The 14316-nt window shown below is 41.7% G+C and overlaps 3 protein-coding genes across 6 annotated transcripts in view; 2 read left to right on the top strand and 1 right to left on the bottom strand.

Moving 5' to 3' along the window:
- Positions 1 to 207: 207 nt before the first annotated feature.
- Znt49b (solute carrier family 30 member 9) lies at positions 208 to 4006 on the top strand. Of its 3 annotated transcripts, none has more exons than XM_078192812.1 (12): positions 208 to 571; positions 779 to 1046; positions 1102 to 1610; positions 1703 to 1889; positions 1960 to 2042; positions 2265 to 2391; positions 2464 to 2602; positions 2708 to 3031; positions 3134 to 3346; positions 3418 to 3552; positions 3637 to 3750; positions 3818 to 4006. In XM_078192812.1, the coding sequence occupies exons 3-12, from the start codon at positions 1154 to 1156 to the stop codon at positions 3860 to 3862; spliced, it is 1824 nt and encodes a 607-aa protein (XP_078048938.1). In that variant the 5' UTR covers positions 208 to 571; positions 779 to 1046; positions 1102 to 1153; the 3' UTR covers positions 3863 to 4006. The 3 variants fall into 3 exon arrangements, with proteins under 3 accessions (XP_078048938.1, XP_078048937.1, XP_078048939.1); XM_078192811.1 differs by having other exon boundaries at positions 746 to 1046; XM_078192813.1 differs by having other exon boundaries at positions 209 to 571; positions 746 to 1046; positions 1102 to 1583.
- Positions 4007 to 4380: 374 nt separating this feature from the next.
- On the top strand, positions 4381 to 7203 carry LOC144476021 (uncharacterized). 2 transcript variants are annotated; one of them, XM_078192533.1, is made up of 5 exons: positions 4381 to 4938; positions 5782 to 6098; positions 6159 to 6277; positions 6523 to 6703; positions 6764 to 7203. In XM_078192533.1, the coding sequence occupies exons 1-5, from the start codon at positions 4479 to 4481 to the stop codon at positions 6941 to 6943; spliced, it is 1257 nt and encodes a 418-aa protein (XP_078048659.1). In that variant the 5' UTR covers positions 4381 to 4478; the 3' UTR covers positions 6944 to 7203. The 2 variants fall into 2 exon arrangements, with proteins under 2 accessions (XP_078048659.1, XP_078048658.1); XM_078192532.1 differs by having other exon boundaries at positions 5782 to 6277.
- LOC144476586 (CD151 antigen) overlaps positions 7049 to 14316 on the bottom strand; it is a 137451-nt gene continuing 130183 nt past the window's right edge. Inside the window, exons 5-7 of the mRNA XM_078193700.1 lie at positions 13969 to 14142; positions 10787 to 10948; positions 7049 to 9898 (exon numbers count right to left, since the gene is read on the bottom strand). Of these exons, the coding sequence (XP_078049826.1) occupies positions 9752 to 9898; positions 10787 to 10948; positions 13969 to 14142 (483 nt within the window). The 3' untranslated portion in view covers positions 7049 to 9751. The remainder of the gene's footprint in view (positions 9899 to 10786; positions 10949 to 13968; positions 14143 to 14316) is intronic.

Raw genomic sequence — 14316 nt, 5'->3', positions numbered from 1 at the left:
TATTGCCTACAAACATACATTCAAAACATATTTCAATGTGCACAGATCATTGTTCGTAAATTCGTTTCCAAATGTGGTTGATTTTAAGGAGGTGAAAATAACAAACCGTATATCGTATCATGTGTTGCAGATGGAGTGCCAGATGTACGGATCCGTAAAAAGAATAAAAGCACGAGCAGGGTAAAGTAAGGCAAAGTACATTGATTGTCGGTGTGACTCGTTTCGTATGGCTTATGTTGCACTTGTTATTTTCCCCCTTTGTCATTGACGAGGGGGGCAGCACTGTTCAGCTGTGAATCGTCATCCAATCAGAGCACAGCAACAGGCTGCATTCTCTCAATAGAAGAACCTCGTTGCCCCCGGATATAATCCTTGATTTGAGAGATTGACAGTAGATCTTTTAATTCATCCTATAATTCCACCTTGTTATTGAAACGAGATTCTACAAAATTATAAATTGTGAAGCTGTCGCAAATAAGCTGCAAATACAAAATTATTTCTTTCTACAAAACTTAATGTTACAATTCCGGAGATAAGTTTTGTGAACTATTTCCGCAAGTTCTCTGAAACGGTATTAAATTAGATTATAATCAATTATTCTAATAAGGAAAATTAGATTGACAGAGATAATATATGTACCTGGTTAATTATAGGTTCTGTGTCGTCAGTCTCTTGTTTTATTTAATTGCAATCGTAACGTGCTTCGTGTACCTATACAATTGTACAGCAATGTTTTTACCGACAGGTATTGATACTTCAGTAATCTCTCCGCTTTCAGGCAGGAGTAGATCGGCATTTTTGACAGTTCGAGCGTGACCTAATGGAATACTTTTTCTAGTAGAAATTCATATAAAGCTGTTATTTTCTATCAAATTAATTACACACGATGCATTCGATCTTATGAAAACATCGATGTACAAGTGAACTCACAAAGTAGATACAACATTTATTTAACACAATTCGATGTGTGCGTTCCTCTGCAAACGAATCATCTTCCGGTGACTTTTTGTTTTCATATGGACAAAAAGAATCGAATTTAAGCTACGGTAAGAGTAATAATGGTCCCTATGTTGCGGTAAACTTAATGTTATTTACTTTCAGGTAGGTTAGGTAGTTCTTGGAAAAGTGTACCTGGCTAAGGTCAAGTCTTACAATGTTTCGACGGTCTTCAAAGTTATTAAGACTCATTCACAACACTGGCCGCTACAATAACAACTGTCTGTACATTTTTCAAGTAGGATACGTTAAAAGATGTGCTAGTACTTTGATAACGTGTAATCGTAACACAAAATGCATGTTACACGTTATAAATAATTCTCATAGTTTGAAAAAAGGTGGGCAAACGAATGATCAGAGATGGATATTCATTCCAACGTCCAGATCAATTTCTGTTTACACAAAAACACAGAAAGATGATTCTGCAAATGTTGTGCAAAAAACAGAGGAACAGCACCCACAGAGAATAATAGAGCTGAAGGAAGAAAATTTAGGACAATTAAAAGAAAGACAGTTAAGCGTTGAACCACTTGCCACCACCGATGATCTTACTAAAAAGGAGAAACCACAAGATGTTGCAGTGGAAGGTACAGACATAGCTGCAGTAAAAAAAGGTTTTATTTTTTATTTTTTTCATGGATTTTTAGTAGTCTATTAATTTGTTCCGTTGAATCATTCTTTATATTGATATGCCTGTTATACACAGTTAAAAAGAAGAAAGTAGACAGAGGTACATCGTCCTTAGAACGTAATTTTATTACACCGGTGAGAGCCATGTCTGATTTTTTATTGAAGCCATCTGACTTGGAAGACCTACCAAAGACCAAGAGAAGATCACCTTATGAATTTGAACCACCGATTACTGTCTACTGGAGAAAAGATGTTGAAGCCAAGTAAGCTAAAATATTATTTAGTATCTCTAATTTATTTTGATGATGTTCAGTGTGTTTGGTTTACTTTCAGAGCCTTAGAAGTTTGGGGATCAAAAGATGCTTTGATAAAAGAACTTCTCAAAAAGGAGCTTGAACAGAAAGCCTATCAGCAAAGTAAGGTTTACTAGTTTCTTGTCTGATATTTGTAGTAGAAAGAATCATTTTGAGATTATTTGTGTGAATCTTTACAAATACTATTCAAGATAGAATTCGAAGAATAGTTGTAAGGCATCTGTCCATCTTGCAGGGTTTATTATCATGAGTTTCTTAATACGATATAAATGTCTGCTTGATAAATTCTTTGGTATAAATAGTGCTGCCTGCTTTTCGTCCTAGATGTATTTACTGTGAAACGAAGACTTAGAGATTACAGGAGAGAAATGGGTAGCAAAGCGAAGTTTACCCAAGAACATGAAGGACTTTTTGGAAGATCCGGCAAAGTAGTTCTGATTGCAATCGCGATGTAAGCCTCATTTCTTCGACCGAATCTGATGAACATCTGTCTGTTTCAATAATCTGTCGTTTTTTTCTTCAGTAACGCGTGCAATTTTATATGTAAACTATTCGCTTGGGTATACACTGGTTCGCACAGCATGTTCGCAGAGTGTGTGCATTCCGCCGCGGATACTTGCAACCAATTAATACTAGCGTATGGTATTCACAAATCGGTTCAGGTAAGTGCCTCCACAATAATATTCCTTAATTATCTTATCGTGCGACCTAAGTGTTTGTAATATGTTCGTACATTCACTATGTAGTAATCGGTAAAAATGTTTCAGAATCCTGATCCCGATCACCCCTATGGCTATACGAATATGAAGTATGTTTCCTCTTTGATATCTGGCGTTGGTATTTTCTGTGTGGGTGCCGGTTTATCGTTTTACCATGGAATCCACGGCCTTTTGTATCCTACGTCTGTAGAGCCGTTTTACTGGGCCTATTGTGTACTAGCTGGCTCTTTGGTTTCTGAAGGAGCAACATTGTTGGTTGCTATCCAATCGATCAAGAAAGGAGCGGAAGAGAAACAACGAACATTCAAGGAATATGTATTGGCAGGGCAAGATCCTTCAGTGAACGTTGTTCTTCTAGAGGACTTCGCTTCAGTAAATATTTAATAATTGTTCAAATCATTTTGTATCACAATGATCTTCAAACTGTATATTGCAGAACTTAGCGTTACAGTATATATTTATCACCTTTGATAGGTCGTCGGTATTACCACAGCAACACTCTGTATGAGTCTCACTTCGTACACTGGAAATTCTATGTACGATGCCATCGGATCCATTTTGGGCGGCTTCCTGCTGGGTGGCGTGGCATCTTTTATAATTAACACTAACACTGCTGCTCTAATTGGTAGGAGTATAGCCCACGATGACCTCGACATGATTAATTCAGAACTAGAGTCGGACATCATGGTAATATTTCGTTGTTTATGTTAGTGTTATGTCGAACGCTGATATTCCTCTATTAATTGAGCGTATATTAGGTACGAGCTATTTATGATGTTAAAGGTATTGACATGGGTAATAACTTAGTTCGATACAAGGCCGAAATCGATTTCGACGGAAGAGAATTGACCAGATCGTACTTAGATAAGAACGATCTCGCAGCGATGCTGAAGGTAGGTAGAATTTCTGTGAAATATAGCTATGCCTCTGTAGCGTCACAATTTTTGGAATCAAGATTCCAAACTTTTTTCTTTCAGGAGGTAAAAGCCATGAAGAATATCGACGAGTTGGAAACTTTCATGCTGAAGAACGGTGAGGGAATCGTTGATATGGTTGGTGGTGAGATAGACAGGATGGAGCTCAAACTGAAGGTATTTCAAACCGTTTTATTGCTCTATTTTGTCATGAGCAATTACAATATTGTTCTTACGGTTACAGAAAAAGCATCCGGAGATACGGCACTGCGACCTGGAGATCTTATAAACTCGCTATCGTACTCGCCTGCTTGTAATACGAGTTCTTATGTAAATATTGTGTAATAATACGCGTCTCTGTATAATTTTATTTATATAAAAATAGGGAATTTATCTAGATAAATAAAAGACTAAATAAAGCGACTAGTTGCGAGGTTTGTGTCTTTCAATACCGATGTAAATCAGTTTTTGCAATCTATCTAAATAACAACACGTTCCAGTCACGTTCCATATACATATAACTTAAATCACGGAACAAAAGGAAATCGCATCAAAAAGGCTTTAGCTTCACTCAAACAGCTGACATCAAAGTGTCAGCACGTTTTGCCATTAATCTTACACGAGCTTGCAGTACGAGTGCTTCTATTGTAACGATATCGGCCAACAAAATGACCATAAAAGCTAAAGGGTATCGATTTATGAGTTCACTTTTCGTCCAGTTACCTTGGATTATCGATTCTTTCTCATAACGAACAACAAACGGTTGCCATGGCTGCTTTCCGGCTATTTACGAGGGTAGCATCGCCGGCAACCTCGTGTTGCCTGTGCAGAGCGTCAGATATGCGCTGGCAGAATCGCAGTGCCGGCAAGTTCGAACGATTCTTCGGGATCGAAGAGACTGTTAGATGAATCGACCGGTCGAGAGAAATTCTCGGCGATGGAGCACCGTGACGCGTGGGAAGAAATCGAGCTCGGAGTCTTTATCAGCTACTGAAAGCATCGAGGAGTTGGCCTACATCAAGAACAGTAGCACACCTTTGCAGAACAGGTGGTCGGACACGGAGATCAACAGGTTCTCGCGGAATCAGCGAGATGCCAGCGAGGAGACGGAAGAGGAGACAGGCGAGGAGAAATCTGGAAGATCAAGGCGACGTAAAGGGGTGACGCGTACCAAAGCGACCCTAAGACACCAGGATGATCGAGAAAGGATACCACAAAAGCGTAAGGGTAGACACAAGTCCCACAAGAAGCGAAAACAAGATAGGAGCATCGAGGGATCTGAAGAAGAGAGAGGAAAGACGTCGACTTCCTCTGGCAGACGCTGTGGCGAAGGCGATACTGATCATTCAAGGAGGAAGCATGAAGGTAAATGATTGCATATTGGGTGACTAGGTAGTTTTAAATTCAAAGAGCTCCTTGACATTGAAACAAATCTTTCGAACGTCCTGGTTCGTCTCTCTCAATAACTTGGCTCTATAATTATATTTTGGATCGCATAAGGTGCACAATTAACTTCTAAAGACAACGGGAAATTGCGAAATACTTTTTGGCAGCGAAATATAATTATATACAGGGTGGGACAAATAAAGTGTTGCAAAGCAATATCTCCATTATCGTTAATGGTACGCAAAATTCCTGAGGAACAAATTGTTTGGTTTGATCGATGATTTTTCAAATGGAACTATGTATTTGTTTTTCGATGACATTATTGCCGATTTTAAGACGAATTCAGCGACCTATAACTCAAGGTTATTGGTATAGGTATGGCTATAGGTAACTCGACTTATAACTCATTCTAGTCGCGCAAAGTATGAAAATAGTTGAAAAACCAAGAGAAAATCAAAGTAGAATTAAACCAAGGTTAGTGGATCCTGTGAAAGTGATTATTGCGATATTTTTCGGTTTTTCAACTATTTTCATACTTTGCGCGACTAGAATGGCCTGGAGTTATAGGTCGCTGGATTCGTCTTAAAATCGGCAATAATGTTATCGAAAAATAAATACATAGTTCCATTTGAAAAATCATCGATCAAACCAAACAATTTGTTCCTCAAGCATTTTCACGTATCATTAACGATAATGGAGATATTGCTTTGTAACACTTTATTTGCCCCACCCTCTATATTCTGTCTCAAATTATCTTGCTTAAAATATGATGACTCTATGATACATAAAAGATAAGTACGGAATGATTATTTTGTTGCATAGGGGAGGACGAGCTGCCAATTACCGAGATCTTGAAGAGGAGCCAAGAGAACACGCGCACAAACTACGAGTACCAGCTGCCGCTCTCGGAATTGACTACGGACAAAATCTATGTTCAGCATCGGGATGGTTTCAGTGCCCTGAAAATTAGGTCGAGAGGTTCTCGGTCAGAGCAGAAGCTAGAACCGTCGGGGGACAATAATCAGAAACAAGATTGTCCGCCGATAAACGTGGCTATCGCAGTTCAGCACTTTTGGAAGAATATGGGCCTTGTGTTTCAAGGTCTCTTGGGTGGCATGGCACTCATGCACTTCATAATGGCAAGTTTATATAATATGGAAATTTACCGACCTAGAATGAATTTAAATGAAATATTTCAGCTGCAAGTGTTCTTCGATGCGTCTATGGCGTTTATTGAAAGCCACTCGTCGATCTGCGAGATCTACACCAGTATATTTTCTTTTCTTACAACTCTGTGCATCGTTTCAACCCTTGATAAGTACGATCTATAGTATTCCGGGCGTTTTTTCCCTACGGGCGCGTTGCAGGGATCTCCTAATTTGGTAGTGATTTCCAAATTAATATGTTTGTAAAGGAAAGCAAAATAACAAGAGTGAGGTATCGTGATTTCCAATTTAGGGGATCGTGATACACACGTCTATTCTGATCACGCACGCGACTGTAGGGAGGCAATACCGTATTCAAAGACGGGGACCGTTATTAAAGTTTCGATACTTGTGCCAGATTCGACTTGGCAAGATTCGACGTGGATCATTTGCGCGAGATCTACGCCGACTATGGCAGAGCTGTGATTGCAGTACCATTATACTTAGCTGTCTTCTGCCTTCATCAAGTCTCCTCCAAGACCGATAATCTCCTTGCCTCGGTGCACTATTACGGCTCAAACTATAGTTTCTGGGATAACGTAAGTACTTCTATCATTTTTTGAATTCGCAATGCATGATTTTATCATTTACTGTTGCAGGTAACAGATGTTCAGGCTGTGATAGCTGACTTGAACAGTTGGCAGAAGATATCGATGTCGAAAGACATTCTTGCGGTGCTTGCCTGGCTCTTTGCTTCTTTAGGTACCAAGGATGATTCATTCTTGATTCATTTGCAGTCTATACAGAAGTACACCAGCAACGTCGAGCCTCCTAGATAATAAATTATTGTTTATCGCGTTCGTCGTCGTTGCAATCAACTTGATTACGATATCGACTGTATTCTGATTGCATTTTCCATTGCTCATGCGAGAAATTGCTGGGCGTGCGGTTTTAGTTTTTATTCGTAACAGAATAGGGAGTACAATATTTATAAAGTTCTTCTAGACTCTAACAGATAATACACATACATGTAATACCAATGAAGACAATAACATTAAGAATAAAATATAACATATGGCGCGACCGTACGATAGTAAAATATGCTCTTAGACTTCGTCCCGAACGTGGTGCTGAGTTGAGTCGACGATTGTGATTGGATATTTGCGTTTTAGAAACTTTTCAAGTATTTCTTTGTTTTCATTGCGTAATTATGCGAAGTATTGACTGTTTAAAAGTTTCTAAACTCTGCGCCCTCGCACACGCTATTATTTTACGTCAACCATGCGCCATATCGTGCGTCAGAGTAGAGTACAATTATATTGCACACGACGAAAATTCGAAATATTTTTGCTCGAACATTCGAGAACGTGTAAATTGTAAATTCGTATCAATCGTCGACGGAACGAGCCCGTTGCTCACTTTGCACGAGAAACTCGTCATAAATAATGTGCGAAGGCTCGTATTAACCTGCGAAGCAACAGATAAATATATAAATACTGTACGTACATTTACAACGCGAAACGCTTCTGTCCGCGAATATACATAACCGACGGTTCAAAATATCTCTGGACCTTAACAACGCTATTAATTTCATCAAGGCACTGTTTACAGTTCTCGATCGATCTCCTACGGAGTCGTTCCGCTTCTCGTCCGCCGATCAACGATCCTCGTTTCGCCGGCCAAACGGTCCGTAAGATTGGTTCCGGACTGTTCGTTGAACAAACGCAGACTGAAGAACGAGAGAAGAAACAAACAAAGCGAAACGGCACGTTTGGAAAGACGAAAATTGGTCGGACGCGAACGAGAGAGCGGATTGTTTCTCGTCGTTCGTTCGATCGATCGGATTTCTCTCTTTGTTTTTTGTCTTTATTTCTCCTTTTCGTGAAAAAATTCGGGACAATTCGGTGGTCCGTTTACCGGCAATTGGGCATCAGTCCCTGAAGGAGGCAGTCGCGGCTAGATCGCAATCCTAATCGATGAGGATTTTTCCGAGCGAGGCACAAACTCCCTATATAAGTATTTTACAAATGTTGTCGTTGCGAACATGTGAACAATCTCTCATTGTTCGTAAACGTCGTTAAACACATTACAATTAGAAACAGTTTTTCGTTTCTTCTGGAACACATTTTTCTGAGCTGTACCAATCTCTCGTGATACAATTCAGTGCTAAATTATTAACTGACAATAACTTTCATCAATGGCTGTTTATGTCAGAAAGTAGATAAGTTGAAATTAGAAATAATTTATAGAACTATAATATCAATGTAGTAATATCTATCAACAACCAGCGGCGATTACATGACGCTACGGTGTTTTTCAATCAAATTGACGCTAGTTTAGCGTTATAGTCATCATGGTGTCAATTCACAGAAACCGTCGTAAACTGGGACTACAGTGTCGATCATCTAGACAATTTACATTGCACCATAACGTGTTCGTGGTCGTGTTACATAAGTGAAACAGATTGATTATCTCGTGTAAATGTAGAAATTTTCACAAAATTTTCCTAAACTATTACTTAGCTGTTTTATTGACGTTTCTTGCTGATTTTTTGACGATCATTGATCCTTTATTGACGATCATTGCTGGTTGATTCTACAGGTCGCGGAATCGATTTTCCTGAGAGATTAATGATAGATTATCAATTGCGTTCTGCCAAGATCTTCGCTGACGTTAAACAAACTCCACGGCGTGTGTGCAAATGAACTATTGGTCGCTCTCACGAATTCCTCAATATTGTCAATCCTTCACCCATGAACTCTCATTTTATCGCTGCGCAACTAACGCACAGTAACGCCTCGCCCGCGGCCGCGAACTGCTTCCCTATATGTACAGTTTTAGAAACGTTTGTGCGCGGATTCGTGACGGCAGTATACAAAGAGACAGCTTAATTTGTACAGGCGATTCGTGGTCGCTAGTAAAACCGAGTGCGGTTCACTCGTCGCGTGAAATACATTCCTCCAAAAAAGAGCGATTATTTCGAGGAAACGCTCGGTTTCCTTCGTAAGGTTTCGGCTTGACGAACTCCGAAATTTCGCGCGAGCGCGTCGATTGGGGGACGGTCCGCTTCGAGGACCTTTTCATCTAAATTCGTCGTGGTTCCTCGCGGAACTTGGATTCGGTCGAGGGAGAGGAGGGCTCCCTTCTCCCGGTCACAGGGACCTCCGGGACGCACTGGAGGGTAACGGGAGCTCGCGCGTGTTTCCCATCGATCCCGGGGATCCAGGTATCGAGTCCTTCTATTCATCCCTTGGGCTTTTGCGAAATATCGCGACACAGCGGCACATGGGAGCGGGACGAAGGTCGGGGAAGGCTGCTCTTTGAAATGTTCCGTAGCTCTGCACGCGTCTCCCCCGCTTTCCGCCCGGTTCTCGCCCGTCGAAACCCTTTGTGCGCCGTTACGGGGCGGGACGGGAAAGAATCGGGCCGCGAGTCTTGCAGTCTAGCGCTTTGTAACGCGGAGGAAGAGTCGGGAGCGCAGGATGTCCTGCACGGCTAGCCAGGGTAGAGCACCTGTTCCCCTCGCACCTTGACGTAGCTCCCACCTCTCCCTTCCGCAGCGATGATCAAACGGCTCCTGCGTCGTTCTGCATGTATCTGCACCACGAGCGGCTGTTGTTGTTGCTCTCGCGGACTTGAAGTAAACCTCAGTCGTCGAAGTCGTGCCTCAGTTTTATATAGAGGCACGAGCCGAGCACGATCCCGAACAGCTCCAGCACCGACAGACCCAGACCAACGGCGCCCAGGATGATCAGGTGGTCTTTCGTCGTCTCCAGGAACTTGTAGATGCAACCCTGGGGAACCGTAATAAATCGTTAGGTACATCTGGGAAATCTCAGCTCTTTCGAGGATTTTTATTCCGAGTCTTCTACAAGCTGACTCGGCCTTTTCCCATGCAAACTGTGGATTTTTAGCCGAGTTACATTACTTTTAACCATAGAGACAATTCGATGCGCCTTTTTTCTTTTCTTTAATTTACTTTTGAGTTATCTTCTTTGTGTTTGTTCTCAATGAAATGAGCCAATTCTATTAGACTATTTTGCTTTGATATTTTGAACAAGGAAGATGAAGATGAAATATATTCGTAACGTTTGAGGATGATAGATTTTGACATTTCCTTTACATATGATGATTTTTGCGATCTCTGCATTTACGTAAATATTTTCTAGAGTAAATTGTTAAAACGGAATACGCGTGGTTTGTTTGATCTTATACAACAGGACCTCGATTATTCGATCCTCCAATAACAGGTCTCCGTTAACGTCTGAAGTGGCGATGGTCTTAGCCATAGCTGGAAAATTGATTTTCTTTCTCCCGGATAGGGAATAGACAAAGTTCCCCGAGCGATTCTCGCCGAACCATCGAAACTCGCGACAAACGGCGGACCGCCGCCGCGCCGATACCGGATCTAATGGAATCTGTGTCTCGAGTGCCGCAGCCCGCTTTTCCATTAGCCAGGTTTTACATCGATCCCGGGTAGCAGGTTCGCGCAATGAAATCAAGAGACTTCGATAACGAGGCTTCTTCTTCTCAAGCCTCGTTCCTCGTGTTTACGGGGGCCATTGAATCGCGAGCAGTGTCGTAATCCGCGGCCCTCGACGAAGTAAATTGGAACAAATAAACGGCCCGCCATTTCTTGAAACGAAACACGGGGAGATAGAAGGGACACAATCGATAAATACCGTGTAATGGATGTTCGACGGGTGATCCCTCCTTCCGCAGAGGTGCGTCGGGGTCTTGCAGCAGCTATCCGGGACAAGTCTGAGATCCTTAAGGACGTCCTCGTCCTTTCGCCACTCGCTCACCAGCCAGTCCTCGAATCTCAGGGCTCCGCAGCATTTGAACTGAAAATTTAATGAGGGAATACGACTCGTCAGTCAGGCTCTGTTCTCAGGGTGCCAGAGGACTCGGGAAAGTTCGTAATGGAAACGAGCCCTCCCCCGGCGGGGAGAGTGAAAATCCTGTCGATAATACAGTGGTACCTCGGTATACGTCCGCTTTGGAATAAGTCCAACTTGGTATTCCTTTATGGTCGCGAACAATTATGCCTAATAGGTCGACCTTTCTTTGAAATACGATTCGAACGGATTGAGGACGCATAGCGAGGCACCAGTGTAGTTCCTGCCAGTTGTTGACTAACCTCTCCAAGATCTATCTTAATTCGATCAGTTTTATTCATTGCTTTCAATTTTACTTTGGGAAAGAAAACGTCGACCTATTTCTTCAGATTAAAGCATTTATTTAAATGCTTCGAGGTATCGTCAAGCTGACGCAGCAAAAGCAAAAGAATTGTTTTGAAAGTGAAAAATTGTTATGTTAGTTTGATTTGTCGTTGTCCAATAGGTATAATTAATCGATTTTAATCATTTATTTTTACTAATAATTAGTAAAAATTGAAGTAATTTAAAATTTTTTAAATGTTAAATTTTGATAATCATATTCGATCAAAATGAACATTTTGAATCTGTTAGGGTGAATTCTTTCTTGTGGTATTTACAAGGATGAGTAACGTATATTTAATTTTGTTACTTATCATTAAGCATGTTTTCAAATCATAGCGATATTTGTCCTATTGTTAGAAGAATGTTTCTATGGTCATAGAAACCGGCTCTTCCGCTTGTTATCCTTCATTATTAAAATACTGCACTTTATCTTTCATGTAGAGATCCTACAGCGTAGAAGGTGCTGTTTAAAGGTACAGAACGCACCGATTCCTCTCGGCCGACCGTCTGATTGAGATTTTCCAGGTCGATAGGAAGCTGCAGTGTATTAGATAGCCGAAAAGGGAATTCCCTCGGTCGTTACAACCAGGAATACGGTATCTCGACTTCGCCTCGAGAGCGTAGTACCGGCGTTTGTGCTCCACGGGAAGGAAACGGATCGATGAAGGAGTCTCGGCGTTAATCGATTTACACGGGCCGAGCCGGGAGCATTTTCCGCGGCGATAACGATGATTTGCTTTCGCGGAGTACTCGCAGAGCAGTCGCAACGCGCCAGCATAAAGAAAAATGGCTAGGCGATATCGCGAGCAGCTAGCTTCGGCTGGCCAGCCCGCAGCTATTCCGCGCCGAGCGGAATTTAACGACGAGAACCTTCCTCCGACGTTCGAAGATACCGTGAGAAATAAAGAGAGAACTGGCGCGGCTACGTTGCCGCTGGAGGGGCAGAGTCCCGGGCCCGATAAGCACGAATCGCGAACAGATGTCTTCTTAAACTGTTTCGTTCGAGCAGCCACCCCCGCGTTTCGTCCGAGCGCTGTTGGAGCTCGAGGATCGATCAAGTTTGCAAGCGAGGACGATAAAGCCTTTAAGAGGCTCTGGACGAAAGTGTACGCGACTCGCGAACAGCTGAACACCGGCGAACTTGACGATCTTTACGGCTATGGGGGTTGTAAATGTCGAGGCGCATGTCGCGAGATCTACGGCCGTTCTAATTCGCGAGCTGAGCCGAGAATGGAGATCGTAAACAGAGAGCACTGCGACATTTTTGCTTTTCTTTTAACAATGTTTAAGTACGATTTCGATGGTTGCTAAGTTTGACCTGGGTCTTTGTGTTGACTCGAGCAGTCTGATGTAAGAATCTAGATCAGGGACATGTAGATTGCACGAAGAAGAATGACTTGCAAATGTGCTAAAAAAGGTACGTTATATCTTGTTGAACGTAATTATTCCAACGGCTTTAAATAACGATGCAGATCAAGGACACACAGTTCTGGGGTTTCGCAGACAAGTGTTACTTTTTAGTTTTCTACGTAGCAGTACTACTACCAATGGCGTCCTAATATTGAGAGACAATCAGGGTTTTCGCCAATCAAAATTGTCTTGGGTCTTATAGGCGAAACGAGAAGAAATAAATCCTGATTTAAGAGAGCTTATTGAGGAAGCTGATTTGTAGAATCTCTTCTCAACTTCAAATTACGTTATCGATCCTCCGAGTAAGGTTGACAAAAAAAATCCTTATATCTTATAGACTAAGCCAAAAGAATCGAAGCCCAGATTGTTGATATCTAACTGATCCACGGATCCTGCCAAGTGATTCCTAGAATTTCTCTCCAGCATCGACGGATGTAGACAACATCCCCGATCCTGCAAGCAGAACTTCCGGCAACAAGTACCACTTCCAAGACTCGCAGACGAAACCAAGATGGTTAAGGTCTTGTTTCGCGAGAGCCAGCTATTAGTGTGGCCTCTTCATGGTACATACAACCGCGTCCCCAAGATCCAAGGGGCCAGACAAAAGCCCCGTTTAACGACTTCAGGCTCGATTTGCTGAAATAATGACTTCGCAAATGAGCATTTCGAATGGGCGTTCCGAGTCGGTATTGATCAAGATTATCTCATAAAAGATTTATGTAATTTAACACGTTCCGTGTCACGTGTATCACCGATAATACATGCTAGCATGTTTATTTAGTGAGCTAAAAATATAATTTACAACAAATTTAGGAGCAAAGAATTAATTTCCCCCGAAAAATGGGTTGTAATAAGTTTATTTTATTGTTATATATACAATTACTAATAATTACGTATAATATATCAATTTTTAATAAAATATCAAATAACCAGTGTAAAGAGTGGAGTAAAAAATACTTGGCACGGAACGTGTTAAGATTAGTATACACAATAATGTTAGCTTATCTTGTTACACTGTCCTATTTATGATTATACTTCTGTTATTCGATACATTTAATTAATGATTGAGACAAACTGCACTTGTCAAAAGAAGTACAAATAAAGCAAGTAAAGAACTTATAATAAGAGAATTGATTTTCCGATCTTAAAATGAGAATTTCTGTAATCTTGTCTTAAACATATGTTCCATTGACGGCGGGTTTCCCTTACTTTTACGTAAGTTTTGCTCTCACCTCTATCTGCATCTGGTCGATCGCGGCTGTTTCCGTGCTCCACACGGAATAGTTCTCGAGGAAGGTGCGATTAAGATTTGTCTTGAGCTCCGGGCCGACCTGCTCCTCGTAGAGCCGCGACAGCACGCCGACTCCAACTTCCTGCAGGAAGACCAGCATCACCACGAACACGTACTGCGCACAGAAAATGAATGCGGGATTAGCGGAAATCGGGGAAATGGATTGAGTCGTCGGTGCCGGGGCGTAGAACGAATCGATCCTCTTACTTTCCTCCAGAAGATCGAGCCCTTCCCCTCGATTCGTTCCAGATTATATGTCCCTAGCTATTGACGAACCTCGGCCCCCCCC

Source organism: Augochlora pura, chromosome 10 (assembly GCF_028453695.1).
Source record: "Augochlora pura isolate Apur16 chromosome 10, APUR_v2.2.1, whole genome shotgun sequence".
In the NCBI taxonomy this organism is placed as follows: Eukaryota; Metazoa; Arthropoda; class Insecta; order Hymenoptera; family Halictidae; genus Augochlora; species Augochlora pura.
This window is presented reverse-complemented; position numbering and strand designations above follow the sequence as displayed.

Excerpts from the sequence above, each read along its gene's own strand:
- Znt49b (XM_078192812.1), top strand. The coding sequence starts at position 1,154 with ATGTTTCGACGGTCTTCAAAGTTATTAAGACTCATTCACAACACTGGC. Across the intron at positions 2,043-2,264 it reads ACAGAAAGCCTATCAGCAAA|ATGTATTTACTGTGAAACGA; the intron begins GTAAGGTTTACT and ends TTTTCGTCCTAG. Across the intron at positions 2,392-2,463 it reads GTTCTGATTGCAATCGCGAT|TAACGCGTGCAATTTTATAT; the intron begins GTAAGCCTCATT and ends TTTTTTCTTCAG.
- LOC144476021 (XM_078192532.1), top strand. The coding sequence starts at position 4,479 with ATGAATCGACCGGTCGAGAGAAATTCTCGGCGATGGAGCACCGTGACG. Across the intron at positions 6,278-6,522 it reads ATCGTTTCAACCCTTGATAA|ATTCGACTTGGCAAGATTCG; the intron begins GTACGATCTATA and ends TACTTGTGCCAG. Across the intron at positions 6,704-6,763 it reads ACTATAGTTTCTGGGATAAC|GTAACAGATGTTCAGGCTGT; the intron begins GTAAGTACTTCT and ends TTACTGTTGCAG.